Consider the following 14896-nt stretch of genomic DNA (forward strand, 5'->3'; position numbering starts at 1 on the left):
CTATATCTGTAGACCTTTCATATGGTTGGCGAGCATTGACAGCTGTTGAGCTGACTGTGTAGAGACACAGTATATAAACAAGGTTTTACTCCTTGCCCAAGACAACTGTTCCACCATGTGTAAGCAGCATACATCTGTCTTTCTGTATACAAACCTGTACCTTCTAAAGCTTTACACACCTGTCTCTAAGAGACGGATAAAAAAGTTTAATTTGTTTTTACCAAGTGCTATCTAGGGTATCCCCTCATTTTAAAAATGTCTTATAGAGAACCTTAGATTTGCACATGGATCTTTCCTGTTCCATGAAGAAGAGAACATCCCTTAACGTTACTCTTTTAATCCTTGGTCTGGACGTCTACAACCACAAAAGAAAATAGCAACTTAAATATATCGTTTATGATCTCTCATATATCTGCTATAATTAACATAAATCCAAGCCTATTTCTATATACAAACCAGGAAGTAGAAAGGGAGGAGTTTTAGTATTTGAAAATTGGGATTTATAGAAGACAAGACAGGAAATTTGAAGTACTTACAAATCCAGATTTATAGAAGAAAGGAGATTCAGTGTACTTACAGATCTGGATGATGATGATCCTAAACCATTGGACAGATTCAATCCTCCTGAGCTTCCCTGTGGACAAAACATTTACAAGATCCAATATTCATTGGGATGAAACAAAAGCATTCACATTACCAGAAATAAGTAAGTGATGTGATGAAATTTAAAAAGTTAACTTTTACTTCTTAATGACTAAATGAAAAAAAATGTCATTACCACTTGTGTAGTACTAGTAAAAGTATTACATCCAACATTATCCTGGTCAATTGACCAGGCTTCTGTTGTACACAACTAGGATTCTTGTCAATCAACTAGGCTTCTGTTGTACACAACTAGGATTCTTGTCAATCAACTAGGCTTCTGTTGTACACAACTAGGATTCTTGTCAATCAACTAGGCTTCTGTTGTACACAACTAGGATTCTTGTTAATCAACCAGACTTTCACAAATAGGTTAGTAGTATACTGATGATGTCTATATAAGTTTCCAGATCCACTCTTGAGAAATAGTTATCAATGTTGAACATAATCAGATTATAATCCAAGTTTCATAATTCTTGAAAAAAAATTCCTTTGGGTAACAAGAATTGAACAGTTTGACAATGGAACTTGCATACATACCTGACTTGACTCCCCAAAATCAGTTTTCCGTTTCTTTCGAGGCCCTATTGCTGCTAGTGCTGTTAGATTTGCTTCCGCTTGTCTCATTCGTTCTATCTCAGCTTGTTGTAACTGTAAATACAGAGACACTTAAAGTGTATAATTCATAATTACATAAACAAAGTCACCTTACAATATCTTTATATCTTATAAGCTAGAATTGTACTTTCATGCATTAAATAAAATACCGATAAAAAATAATCCATGAAGCCAATTTCAATCTCTACCTCCATCCTTCCTCACCCACCACTCCTCACATTCGTATCCTTCATCACAAGTCATTAAAAGTAACAGTCTTAAAGACAGATTGTATTTGAATGATAAGAATAAAGAAGGAAACAAGAACAGAAAAAATAAATATAGCAAACCTCTTTGGCCTTTTGTTTAATTTTCTGCTGTTCTGGATCTTCATGTTTTGATCGGCTCTGTCAAAATTAGATATCATAATTACACATACTGACAAACATAAATCAAACACAACTATCTTCTAGACAAAATGATTATTTTACATGATGATGCAAACAGCCAACAAAATATACATACCAGTTAAACTTTACAATTCATACCATGCACAAAAAGCTGAAAATGTTTTACTTTCAAAAGTGTATACAGATATCTCAACATAAATCATCTTTATATATATATCTCTCTTTATTATATTTATGGAGTTGAGTTGGTGTCAGTATACTAGTGAAAGCTTGTTGAGTCAGTAAGAGCTGGTGTTTCAACTGTGTCCAATAGTTGAAGGGACAGAAAACCAACACTGTGCAGGTGTTCAAGTACCACAACATTTGACCAGTACATCATCAACACCCAACACTACTGTCACCATAACATCCACAAAAACCTTCAGAATTTATCTCCCTATCTCCATAGAACTTCATTCATGTACATACAACTTAATAATGTATATACAACTTAAATCATGCATGTTCTCAATTAAGTACATAGCATTTAACACCTTAATTTTGTACATAAACTAAATTCTGTATACAACACAGGAATCCTATATACACAACATAAATCCTGAGCATACACCTAAATTATATGGAGAAATATCCCTCTTACCTTGGCTGCCTTCATTATTTTTTCCCATTCTTGTTCCTCATGCCTTTTCTTTTCTAACTTGTCAAGCTCTTCTATAAACTTTAACTGAGACTTCACATCCTTTGTTACTTCAAACCTATCATTCATCTAAAATAGAAACAGATCTAAAATTAGTAAAATGTGGTAGAGCATAAAGAGTCAATATGGTGAGAAAACTAAGCATCTATAAAATGAGTTTTAAATCTGCTATATGGCATTTGGGCCATAAAAAATGTATTCTACAAACAGTTATGCATGACATTTACCTTTTCATTACTTAAATAATTAAAAGAAAAATTACTCATAATCTCATCTGAATTTTGGCCTTGTCAGCAAATAAATCAACCATGAAATTCTTTGATAAAGTCATTATGATACATGATTAATGTTATTTTTTTTGTTTCTTTGGGTATTTTGAAGAAGAGGAAGTGGTTAGAGGTATTGACACAAGCACATGCAACACCTGTCAACTGCAGGATGAAGATATAAGTGTTTTACAAAAGACTATCAAGTCTATTCGAGTAAAAAAATTTGATGGTTGACATCCCTTAATTTAGCCTGCAGTCCTGGGTGAGATAGATGGATTTACTGGAACAGTCCTCACGTATTCTGTACACCAAGGAATGGATTACTTCATAGAGTTGCTACTACAGACTTACTTTATATATTTCTATTCTATGTTCTGCTATTGTCGCTAACTTTTCTAAAACATCTCGCATCCGTTCCTGAGCAGCATGAGACACAAGATTAATCACATCTGTTGACACCTCGTCTACACCATGTTTCTTTGCTGGAAAAGAAAAGAGTAAATATACTTCAGACATTTGTAGCTTAACACATTGTAAATAACAACATCACAATAGCAGTGATTTTAGAGAATTGCACTATTGTTATTTTACAGAAAGTAATGTTTCATTTACAACATGCAACTTTGTTTTCTGCAGACTCTGAAAATCAACCCCACGGAAAAACTTTTGTTAAGAGGGAATGATATGTGATGGTGTGTGATCATCCCATAGGAACAAGTGATTGTGCGTGTACTACAGTCAAACTTTTATGAATCAAACTTTGATATTTCCAAATTCTCCCTGTATCAATTTTTTATCGAGTTACAAAATTTATTCCTATATATCATTACTAACTTACCCCTTTATGAATCAAAATGTTATAAATCAAACTTTTTGACGTATCCAAGTTTTTTTATGGGCCATTAGCTATGATAACAAAGTCCTTGACACCTCCTTCTTCGAACAAACCGTTTACCTGTGTTAGTGTAAATGTATTTTCACCTCAAGGCAAAATTTCACACACTTCATCAGAGTGCTACCTGACAATGGGATTATGATAGCATGCTGTCATTAGCTCTGTGTTAAAAGATTAATTAAAGACTGAACACAGATTAAAGTTTAATTGCTTACTTACAAGCCAGGACATTTAATCAAAGATAATGGGACGTTGTGTGATGTTCACACTGCCACTATTGCCATAACAGCTAATTCCTGAACACTAGTATGATGATTTTACTCATTCCCAAAGCTTCACTTTCTAGTTTTAAGCATAAAACCATGGGAAACAGTGATTTATCAATCATGTGTTCTATTGATTCAGACTAACCGTTGTCTGAACATCTGGCAGACACTCTAATAATTTTTACGTCCTAACATGTGTGATGTTAGTAATGTCGTTTCTGGACAGAATACATTATGATGTTAATTTGCTTTCTTTTTAATTCATTAGTGCCTCTAATGTTTATGTATCAGGCTTAAAATAATTACTTTGGCAGGTGAAGACCTCTTTAGTGCTGCATGTCGTTTCATTCTATACTGATCCATAAAATACATATCCGGTGTGACATGAATGCACAAATGTATACACAGGCACTCATTGATTTTTCATTGATTTTTATATACAGTTATGTGTGTTTCTCATGAATAAAATGTTTGTCTTGAGATAAAACCCATTATGAATGATTCAAAACCATTATGTATCAAAGTTTTTTTGCAAGTCCCTTGAACATTGAAACATCAAAGTTTGTCAGTCTTTCTGCTTCCTGTAATAACTGTCAAATCCATCGATCAACTATGGAAGAGTCAGTTCCAGTAGCTACCTTACTAACAGGCAGTCAACTGATTGTACTGCAGTTAAGTAGTTATCTTTATCACTGTAGCGATAAAGTTCACAGACATAAAGTTTTTTTCCACTTTTCAGTTTAAACCACAAAATAAAATTTTTTTACACTGCAAAATTTCAAAACATATTTTCTTAGAAGTTTGTATTTCAAAAGACATTTTGTCATCTGGACCTGTAAGTCTCTTACATGTTGACAAGCTGTTAAAATATTAATTTTTTTACCTATAGCACTAATCCGACTTTGTAAAGTTGCATGGTGAAGAAAGGCTTCATCTTTACATGAGCGTATCTGTGTGCCAATGAAATCTGCATTTGTGGCAAGGATATTTTTGGATTCTTCTGACAGGTTCACACCTCCCATAGTTGCTACATCATTGATGTCATCATCATCTCTGTATAAAAACAAACAAAATAAGATAACCATACTAGCAAAACGTTTGATTTGCCTATTTACCATAACATCAAAACTTTTAAACATAGTTTTTTCCAATTATCAGTTGTCATAAAATCTTACTGAAATGAATATATCATTATAACTTGGTCAGTTTTTATTTTCATAAGAAAATCAAGAAGAGGTCCAAGGAAATTTCAATATGACAGATAATTTCTGAAACAATTTCCCAACTAGGTTCCCATCTTGTGGTTAAACAGAAGTTAGATTCACCATTCATGAAATTTTTTTTAAACCAAACTTCAACAGAAGAAGAATTTTTTTTAGAACATACATTTGTCCAATCGGGCCCCACCTCTCTTGACCCAAGGGGCCGGGATCCACTGTTGATTCAGAACTGATTCCCTTTCACCTAAGAATACATCAGACCAAATCCCGGCCATACTTACAGGAGGAGCAGGATTTTAAATGATTTACCCTATTTCCTATATTAGACCCTACCCCTATTGCCCTTGGGGGCTGAGACCTAACAATTATACAAAACTGAATCCCCTTCACCACAGAATGCTTCAGTTCAGACCATGGGCTATATCCATTCATTCCTACAGAAACTTACTTTATTTTCCCTATTGGGTCTTGTCCCTTCTGAACCAATATTCATATAAACATTCCCACAGGATGCTTTGGACAAAATTTGGTAAAAAATCTATTCGGTCGTTCAGTAGCAATTTTTATCAAAACGTTGACAGACACCGGACAAATAACAAATGCTGCACCATGGCATAAGATCACTGGTCCTCAGACCAAGTGTGCTAAAAGGGACAAAAATAAATTTCACAAACCCTAATCACTTATGCACAAATTTTCTCTACAGTGTAGTGAAGGCGATTTGTAAAAAGAGATTTAATAACCCACAAATGAGTACTAACTTGAGGGAGTCATATTTCGGTTTTTCACGGTGACCCGCTGTGCTGCCATGTGACTTTGTTTGTCCCTGTACAGTGTTGACTGTGGGTAGTCCCTGGACCCCGTGAGCCCCATGAGCCCCTGGAACCCGTCCAGTAACCACTGTCTTTGGTATGCTGCCCCGGTTGTGTGCCACACTTTTCTGTATATGCTGCACCTGAATCATCCCTGGCTGACTTTTGGCTGTGTTTAAAAGCTAAATACAACAAAAGACATGAATTATGTACAGATTTATCCAAATGAAAATCATTTAATATCCAGTGAAAAGAAAGCAGATGACAGTGAGATACTTTTATAATCAAGTTGAAACAATAAATTCCTTCATTTCCTGACATTAATGCTGAACTCGGGCCTTTTTATTTTTTTTTAGACAAGTTTTACAGCCTACATATTAATATCAAACCAATTAATTGTGAATGACAACCGTTAATCATTCATATTTTGTCAGAATGTGGCTATAAAGTTTTGTACAGTCAAACCTGCCTAAACGGCCATATTCCCATTAAAGCTTCTTGTTTTGGTTCCTGGTGTAGTACTCTTAAAGTAAATAAATCTCTACATAAAAGCCACCTGTCTTCAAAAGCCATTTTTCTCAGTTGCAGTAAGACGCCTTCATAGACACATTTGATGGTGTTTGTACAATGATTTAAACCATCACAGAGGATCAATACATACTTTTTCTGTGAGGGACTTACATGAGGGATCTGGTTTTGTACTTGGCCCACTGATGTTGCTGCTGAGGGTATTATCACATTTTGCTGCAGGACAGACATAGGTGGTGCTCTTACACCTTCTATTGACATCTTGTTCTGTATCAGTGACTTACGCAAGAGAGGCAGACTTTTCTGGAATCACAAAAGTCACAAATATAACAGGCAGGTTATATCAACAAAGAGGATCAAATATTTATAAACAGAATGAATGATCTAAACAGTATCTTCATACCTGATCCAGTTAAGGACCTGCAATACCTACATACCTGACCCAGTTAAGGACCTGGAATACCTATATACCTGATCCAGTTAAGGACCCGAAATACCTATATACCTGATCCAGTTAAGGACCTGGAATACCTACATACCTAATCTAGTTAAGGACCTGGAATACCTACATACCTGACCCTGTTAAGGACCTGGAATACCTATATACCTGATCCAGTTAAGGACCCAGAATACCTACATACCTGATCTAGTTAAGGACCTGGAATACCTACATACCTAATCTAGTTAAGGACCTGGAATATCTACATACCTGACCCAGTTAAGGACCTGGAATACCTATATACCTGACCCAGTTAAGGACCTGTAATACCTACATACCTGATTCAGTTAAGGACCTGGAATACCTACATACCTGACCCAGTTAAGGACCTGGAATACCTATATACCTGATCCAGTTAAGGACCCGGAATACCTATATACTTGATCCAGTTAAGGACCTGGAATACCTACATACCTGACCCAGTTAAGGACCTGGAATACCTATATACCTGACCCAGTTAAGGACCTGGAATACCTATATACCTGATCCAGTTAAGGACCCAGAATACCTATATACCTGATCCAGTTAAGGACCCGGAATATCTATATACCTGATCAAGTTAAGGACCTGGAATACCTACATACCTGATCCATTTAAAGACCTGGAATACCTACATACCTGATCCAGTTAAGGACCTGGAATACCTACATACCTGAAATAGTTAAGGACCTGGAATACCTACATACCTGGAGTAGTTAAGGACCTGGAATACCTACATACCTGATCCAGTTAAGGACCTGGAATACCTACATACCTGATCCAGTTAAGGACCCGGAATACCTACATACCTGATCCAGTTAAGGACCTGGAATACCTACATACCTGATCCAGTTAAGGAGCTGGAATACCTATATACCTGCAGTAGTTAAGGACCTGGAATACCTACATACCTGGAGTAGTGAAGGACCCAGAATATCTATATAACTGATCTTGTTAAGGACCTGTAATACCTACATACCTGATCCAGTTAAGGACCTGTGATACCTACATATCTGATCCAGTTAAGGACCTGGAATACCTACATACCTGGAGTAGTTAAGGACCAGGCCCCACTTGTATAAAACATCTCAACTTGAGATTTCCTCAAGTCAAGATTTTCCTCAGCTGATATCTCCTCAAAAACGGCTTGTATAAAATTTTCTCAAGGAACAGGAGGAAGTCATCGGCTAGGATGTCCTGAAATTCCTTGAGGAATTTTCATACAAGATATTTTCAAGGAGATATCAGCTGAGGAAAATCTCGACTTGAGGAAATCTCAAGTGGAAATGTTTTATACAAGTGGGGCCTGGAATACCTACATACCTGGAGTAGTTAAGGACCCGGAATACCTATATAACTGATCTAGTGAAGAATAATGTTATGCAACATGATTCCGATGAAAATTAGGTCAATCTTCATACAATATCTCTCAGTTCATAGAAACATAGCCGAGTCAAATATTTCATTTGGTCCTGTTGACTTTGACTTATCCCTATTTTACTGTACCTACATACATGGAAAAGATAAGTATCAGCTGTAGGATCAATCCTGTACAAGCATCCATCCATACATACATATGCTATACCATTGGTCTTACCTATTGTCAGTCAATATGACTTTTCAATGAACAAGAATGTTATATCCAAAGAAATTACTTCTTTTTAATCCAAAAGCAAAATAACTCAGATTTCAAATGTATAAAATCCTATTTCTTAATTCAGATATTCTGAGTTTATTGCTTCATCATAACGATAAAATTTCAAAACCTTGATGACTGATAAAGCTGGATGACATGGTAATAGTGTTACCTTTAAGAATGGGACTAGGTATGGCTGGGGGGATGACTTAAGTTCTGCCTGTAATCTTTCTGTAAAGGCCTCAGGTTCCACTTTACCATCCTGTAAATGTAGAAGATTAAAGTATCTTTGGAGTCATGGTAATTATACTAAATCCTCATTTCAAAGAATGAACTCTTTAACGCCAACTTCTTTGTCTCATTTACATATACATAAAGGTGATCATGGCAATGCTGGTATGATGTACAGTGTGGGACAGGCATATAAAAAGTACAAAACCCTTCAGTTCTTTAGAGATTCTACTGAATTTTTTATGTAACACTATCATAACATTCACCTTGAAGAATTCAAATTGCTATTTCTCAACACCAGCTAGTAATATCCAATTTCACAATGTAACTGGTGTCCTCAATGAATTGATAAAATGCATATAATTCTGATGACAACATTGACCATGAAGGATAAAGTGTACAGCTTAATAACTGGTAATACTTTCATCATTAATCTTATTTAGTACTTGAATCTGCAATTTGGTAAGAAGGTATTCCTGCTTCAGATAACACATTTTCATGCAAAGAAATAGCAATTGTGAAAATTACAAATAGATAGATGGCATTCTTAAACCTGAAGCTTACAATGAGACCCTGGATGAGCTCTCGAACATTTTTGACAGTTTCTTTGGGTTGTCCTGCTGCAAGCTTCAACAATGTTGAGAGGAAATTTTTACATTTTTTCACATTATCTAGAGGCTGCTGCTGGACTTGACCAGAACTTTGGCCTGAAATAAGCAGAAAACAAAAATGTTTAACAGTATTTTTTTCACATCTGTCAGTATATGTCATAATTGGCCTTAGTTATTGCATTTGAACAGTTAAAGATGTAAACAAAATACATTATATTGTGGAGTAGTGTTTTAAAGGAAAAGTTTATGGAAGATGCATGATAGCAATAGTTCATCATGACCCTTCTGGTCAGATCACCTAAAAAGAGCTCCTCAGCAAGAAATAATTGAAACAAAATATAAATTGCCAAACAGATAGACAGCACGATTCCAGTATACCCTACTGACTTTGTTTTAGAGAGGTATTAACTTGACCTGGCATCCTTGGGATTTCTACCTTCTCTTGTATGGTGCCTATTCTAAACATACTAAAAAATTATATTTTTTAATCTATCATATTTTCCCAATTATAAGCCATGCAACGGTATACAGGATGATTTTAAGATTGAAATTTGAATAATATGCTTGTGGATTTAATAAATCGTAACTTTTAACATAATTCACAATAATATCTTATGAAATTCTGTTGTTGCTTCGGAAACCATAGTGAAAGTTTACAATAGCCTGTTGCATCATGGGATTGACAGGTCACCTGGTCAAATGCTAGAATGGCTGCCATGCTTGTTTACGATAAGAATGGCTTTGTGTAACTCGCAAGAAATAATATGGGACTATAAGAATTTTGTCATCAAGGGCCTTCCACTAATATTTAAAAGTACAGACACCAATGGCGATATTGTTAAGTAAACCGTACGTAACGTCAGGCTTTATATCTGTGCATAGACAATCTTAGAAGGCTACCAAGCTAAACAATTTTGATAATTGCTATCTTACATCCTTCAAACACATCAATTAAATAAAGGACTACTGTGTATAATTGCAAACTTATATTAATATTAAAAGTTTCACTAACAACCTTGATAAAATGCCATCCATTGTCGCTTATATCAACAAACTTTGGTCAACATAACAGTAACCATATCAGAAAGGGCGCAGGTTATATCCAGGTGCATCTTATATGTGGATCAAATAATAAAAAAAAATTGCTACAATCCAGTCCTGCAGCTTATACTCATGTGTAGTTTATAGCCTTGAAAATACAGTAATTTCAACAAACTGAATATTTTTCAAAAGGGGAAGGGATGGGTATAAAAAGGTGATCTAATAGTAAACTTTACCTTAACTGGAACCACTTGTATCTCAAAGTGGTGCTCACTTCACAAACAATAGACTTACTTGTTCCAGGAGTTGTTGAGGTGTTTGGTGCCATACTGGGGTTGGTTGCCCGAACAACAGTCTGAACCACCTGGCTTGATGCTGTAGACACAAGTGTTGGGGCTCCTGAGGAAGGGACGGTCTGACGGAGTACTGTCTGGTGTTGGCCAGCTATTGACGTACCAGACGGGTGTTGGATGGTGACTATCTGAGTCGTAGGAGGCCGTGCATGAGCTTGGACTGTGGTAGGAGGCTACGAACAAAACAATGATTTGCATAAATTCACACACAAAACATTTGAAATGACAAGACATATCAAGAAAACATTTGGATCTTGAGGTCCTGAAAATAGGTTAAGCATTTGAACAAAACTAACAGACATCCTACTGGACTAGATTACCAGGTATTTGGAATTCAAATGAACTAATCAACTTTTGGTATTTCTATTCTGATATAACACTTCAAGTAAAGAGTGATACTTACCCTCACATACTGTATTCGGTGACCTGTTGTAGAACTAACCATTGTTGTAGACACTGCCTGTTGTACTCCCCCTTGGTTAGCAGTGACAATCATAAACTGACCTTGTTCATTCTTCATCAACATCCCACCAGGAGGTAACATCCCCGTAGGCAATGTGATGGTTCCCTAAATATACATCATAACTGATTAGGGATACATTTAGCTATAACATGATGTTACATGTAAAGCTACTTTTTTTATCATCATTTTGTTTACCATCATATTCTAAGATGGAAACCTTTTGGCAGCCTAATGTTTCCTATGAAATACCTGTTCTGGACTGTGCATATGAATATTAAATCAGGTAATGTAATTTAACATACCTTTGAATCAAATACATCAACCCCTAAATACTAGTGTGCTGTAAAAGATGTTAAACATAAATGCAATTTTTCAGCCAACAGCATGAAACAGGCAATAATCCTTCATCAGACAATCAAATTACACTAAGACCAATGAACAGACACTGACGAGACAGATAGTAAATCTGTTCACTGATTTTATATAAATGACAAATGCAAATTCCTTTCACGTTACTGAAGTTTACATTTCTCACCATTATAAATACTTAGTTCGTTTCCAAACAAAAACTATCCTGATTACTATGAATTAATTCTAAGTTCTAGGTTTAATATGCAGACCTCATTGTTTCAAAGCTATTGGGGGACTAGACAAGGAATAGTTAATAGATTATTTATTTGTACACTTAGAAAGATGGTACTGATGAAGCATTCCTTACAAAAACTTTTAGCAAAGTATAATCAGTTCCCTTTTAAACATGGTTACTAAATGCCCTGCTACTAGCACTAGCAAGGTGGTTAAACTAAAACATTATAACAACCTGATATGAAAAATATAGAATAAAAAAGGTAGAATAACTTTGGTCTTCAAAAATTTAATCTGCAACTACAACATCTGACAAGTAGTTTTTTTTATGTAATTCCATGTACTAATGAAATAAACTGTCTACCGAACTATAACCCATCTCACATTCCTTTTGTAAGACATGCAAAATCCAAAAAGTTTTCAGCACATAGGTATATAGGTAAGTTTGTGTCTCCTGCAATTAAACCTGAACACAACGAAATGAGCGTTTCACTGCAGTGGAGTTTGATGTATCAGTAAGTATATATATAAAGAGAACGTCTGAATTAAAATGGCTCAACAAAAATTATATTTGTGGTGCTTCTTTAGCTCTCCTATAATGCCTGGGGATTACAATTGGAAACATTTCAGGAAATATATTCCAAAAACTGAAACATCATATAACCAATAATTACTGAAATGCATTGGGAAAAGAGCTGTCATTGACTTGTGACAGAAAACCAATTGATTGTTTGAAATGCAAAACAAGGACATTAATTGCAATTTGCCAGGAAAAAACTGTTACTCAGTGATGTTTACACCAACTCTATCATTGGACATTCCTAAGCCTAAATTAGGTCATTGAATACACTTATTGTTGGTAACAGCTTTAGCAAAATGTTAACTAGATATTAACGATTGATCAAAACTGAACTTGAGTCTGTTACACTATGCTTTAATGCTCTATGCATGGTTTGGGAAATTTTCTGATGAATAATTTGCAGACTAATGAATTCCTTGTCCCAACGAGTATTGGCCACTAGTCCATTGGTTAAGTTATTTGAAAGTTTTCGCTGGCCCTGATAAGCCTACCATGTTTCAATAGAAACTGTTCAAAAACAAGGGCAATAACTCCTCAAAAATAGCCCAATCATAATACTATTGAGGAAAACACAACTTCATATCATAGCAATTTAGCCATCAACTATGAGATTGGCTGAAAACTACGGGAAATCTAGAAACCAGTAAACTGATTGGCAAATGACAAACATTTCAAAACAAACTTCTATTTTGTGAAGTAACAATTTCATCTAAAACCTGAGCTTGCCTTACTAGTTATATACTGGTATTAACCCAAAAATTTGGGATTTCATTGTATTTTATTGATAGTGGAACTTCTTTTGGTTTATAAATAACTTTTGTCAAAACATTTTTTGGGTTCTTTTTTTTTAAGATTCTGGAAAACAGCAGAAGGTAAGGCATCATCTAAATTCTTCTAAAAAGGATAACTGTTTCACAGAAGGTGTTTATAATAACAGGTTAAAATACAATGAATTTTTTGTATTGGGCACATGCATTCAGTTGTGAAATATGACATCTCGCATAATGAAGAGTTTAGACTTCTGATGGACTTCCCATCACATTTAACCAAGACATCTCACAAATTTGAGTCAGTCTCAATATATCAAAATTCAAACATAATTATGATACCGGTGATATTTATGCACATTATAACAAAAAATGTAGAAATAGGCCAACAACAATTTGCATATTTTAGCAACTTAAATACTTCTTACCGCTGTGGTTCCTGGCCGAGGTGCTATGTTGATTTGCTGTGGTCGTGCAGGTGAAGCAGTTGCCACCCGTGCTACTGCGCCTTTACTGTTTGTGAATCTTGGCACCACATTGGAACCACTGACACTAACCACATGCATAGGCACACCACTCGACTGTGGCGCTTGCTGACGCATCACAACCTGACCAGGCTGTGTATGTCCTGGAGTCCTCACTGTAATAACACTTTGGTTCCCTGCTACACCACCTTTTATTGGTGCATTAACTATATGAACATTTGTTGCCTGTGTGATTTGACTACCAGCAACTGTAGGTACAGATCCAGTTTGAATTTGTTGTGCTCCATGAACTGTCTGTATTGTCTGAATTGTCGGTGAGCCTTCATGTTTCACATTCGAGATGGGACTTCTCGTAGTTTGTTGATCATTTTTTATCAAAAACTGATTATGCTGTTGCGAGCTCATAGAGCCTTCTTGTTTGATAGTCGTTACACGCTCTTGTTTTAAAGCATTTACATTCCCAGAATTTACCTGGTCATGTTTCAAAATAATATGTCCTGGTTTTAACACTACATCCTGCTGACTAGAAAATTGTTGTGGAATGGTGATTCCTCCAGCACTTGATGTAACGTGTGGTATTATCACAGATTTCTGGTCAACTACTGTTTCACCTGGTTTTGAAATGACAATTCTTGTATTTACATTAGGAGAATGAGTAGTCCTGTTTAGATCTATTTGTGGCGAATTTGCACTCTGTACGTGGTTTGTATGCACTAAACTACTGGAATTGACTACTGCTTGGGGTAAAGGAGAACTTCTTGAATTCACTAGTGGCTGAGTGTTCGGTACTATTCTGACAGCATGCTGGTTGTTTACAACTCGGCTCGAGTTTGGTACAGGGGATTCCCTGTTACTTTGAGTATTGTTACTAGATGCTGCAACATTGTTTGAGTTTATTATAGAATTAATACCAATGATCTGGGGGTCTGATTGGGTCAGTTTCACCAATGGACTCGTGACAGAGTTCACAGTCACACTATTTGGTAAAGACAAACCTTTTAGTCCCTGTGTTACATTGGTGGTCTGTACAATGTTGAAAGATGATGCAGTACAAGCTACCGGAGTGCTTGCTGTAGTGATATGATTATTATTTATAGAAGACTCTGATATCGACTGTGAGTTATCCTTGTGTGTAGGGGAAGCCAATTGTCCTTCTAATGCACCAACTAAGGCACTAACGGCACTTTCATCTATCTCAGAGGTAATCAAATCGTCGATAAAATTGGCGGTCGCCATTTCCCCGCACAACACATTTCAGACTGAAGACCGCATGCGCAGAACGGAGGTCTATGGGTATGAATTTTGAACTTTAGCGCCCTCTGTTGGACTA

At 35.8% G+C, this 14896-nt stretch overlaps 1 protein-coding gene across 1 annotated transcript; it reads right to left on the reverse strand.

Annotated features, from left to right (window-relative positions):
- Positions 1–244: 244 nt before the first annotated feature.
- LOC132556667 (transcription initiation factor TFIID subunit 4-like) lies at positions 245–14802 on the reverse strand. Its single transcript, XM_060221101.1, has 14 exons — positions 13510–14802; positions 11090–11254; positions 10628–10859; positions 9246–9388; positions 8623–8712; positions 6490–6639; positions 5758–5990; positions 4660–4829; positions 2967–3097; positions 2290–2415; positions 1590–1646; positions 1183–1293; positions 578–634; positions 245–355 (listed from the first exon to the last, which is right to left on the reverse strand). Exons 1-14 carry the CDS (start codon positions 14800–14802, stop codon positions 245–247), a joined length of 3069 nt encoding a protein of 1022 aa, XP_060077084.1.
- Positions 14803–14896: the final 94 nt, after the last annotated feature.

Source organism: Ylistrum balloti, unplaced genomic scaffold (genome assembly GCF_031769215.1).
Source record: "Ylistrum balloti isolate Yb309-2 unplaced genomic scaffold, AGI_CSIRO_Ybal_v1 Utg370580, whole genome shotgun sequence".
In the NCBI taxonomy this organism is placed as follows: Eukaryota; Metazoa; Mollusca; class Bivalvia; order Pectinida; family Pectinidae; genus Ylistrum; species Ylistrum balloti.

Bases quoted from the DNA above. Each gene is read 5' to 3' on its own strand.
- LOC132556667 (XM_060221101.1), bottom strand. From the start codon at position 14,802: ATGGCGACCGCCAATTTTATCGACGATTTGATTACCTCTGAGATAGAT. The intron at 2,416-2,966 runs GTAAGTCTGTAG...TTTCTATTTTAG, and splicing joins ATAGAATAGAAATATATAAA to ATGAATGATAGGTTTGAAGT. The intron at 1,294-1,589 runs GTTTGCTATATT...CTGTATTTACAG, and splicing joins TTAAACAAAAGGCCAAAGAG to TTACAACAAGCTGAGATAGA.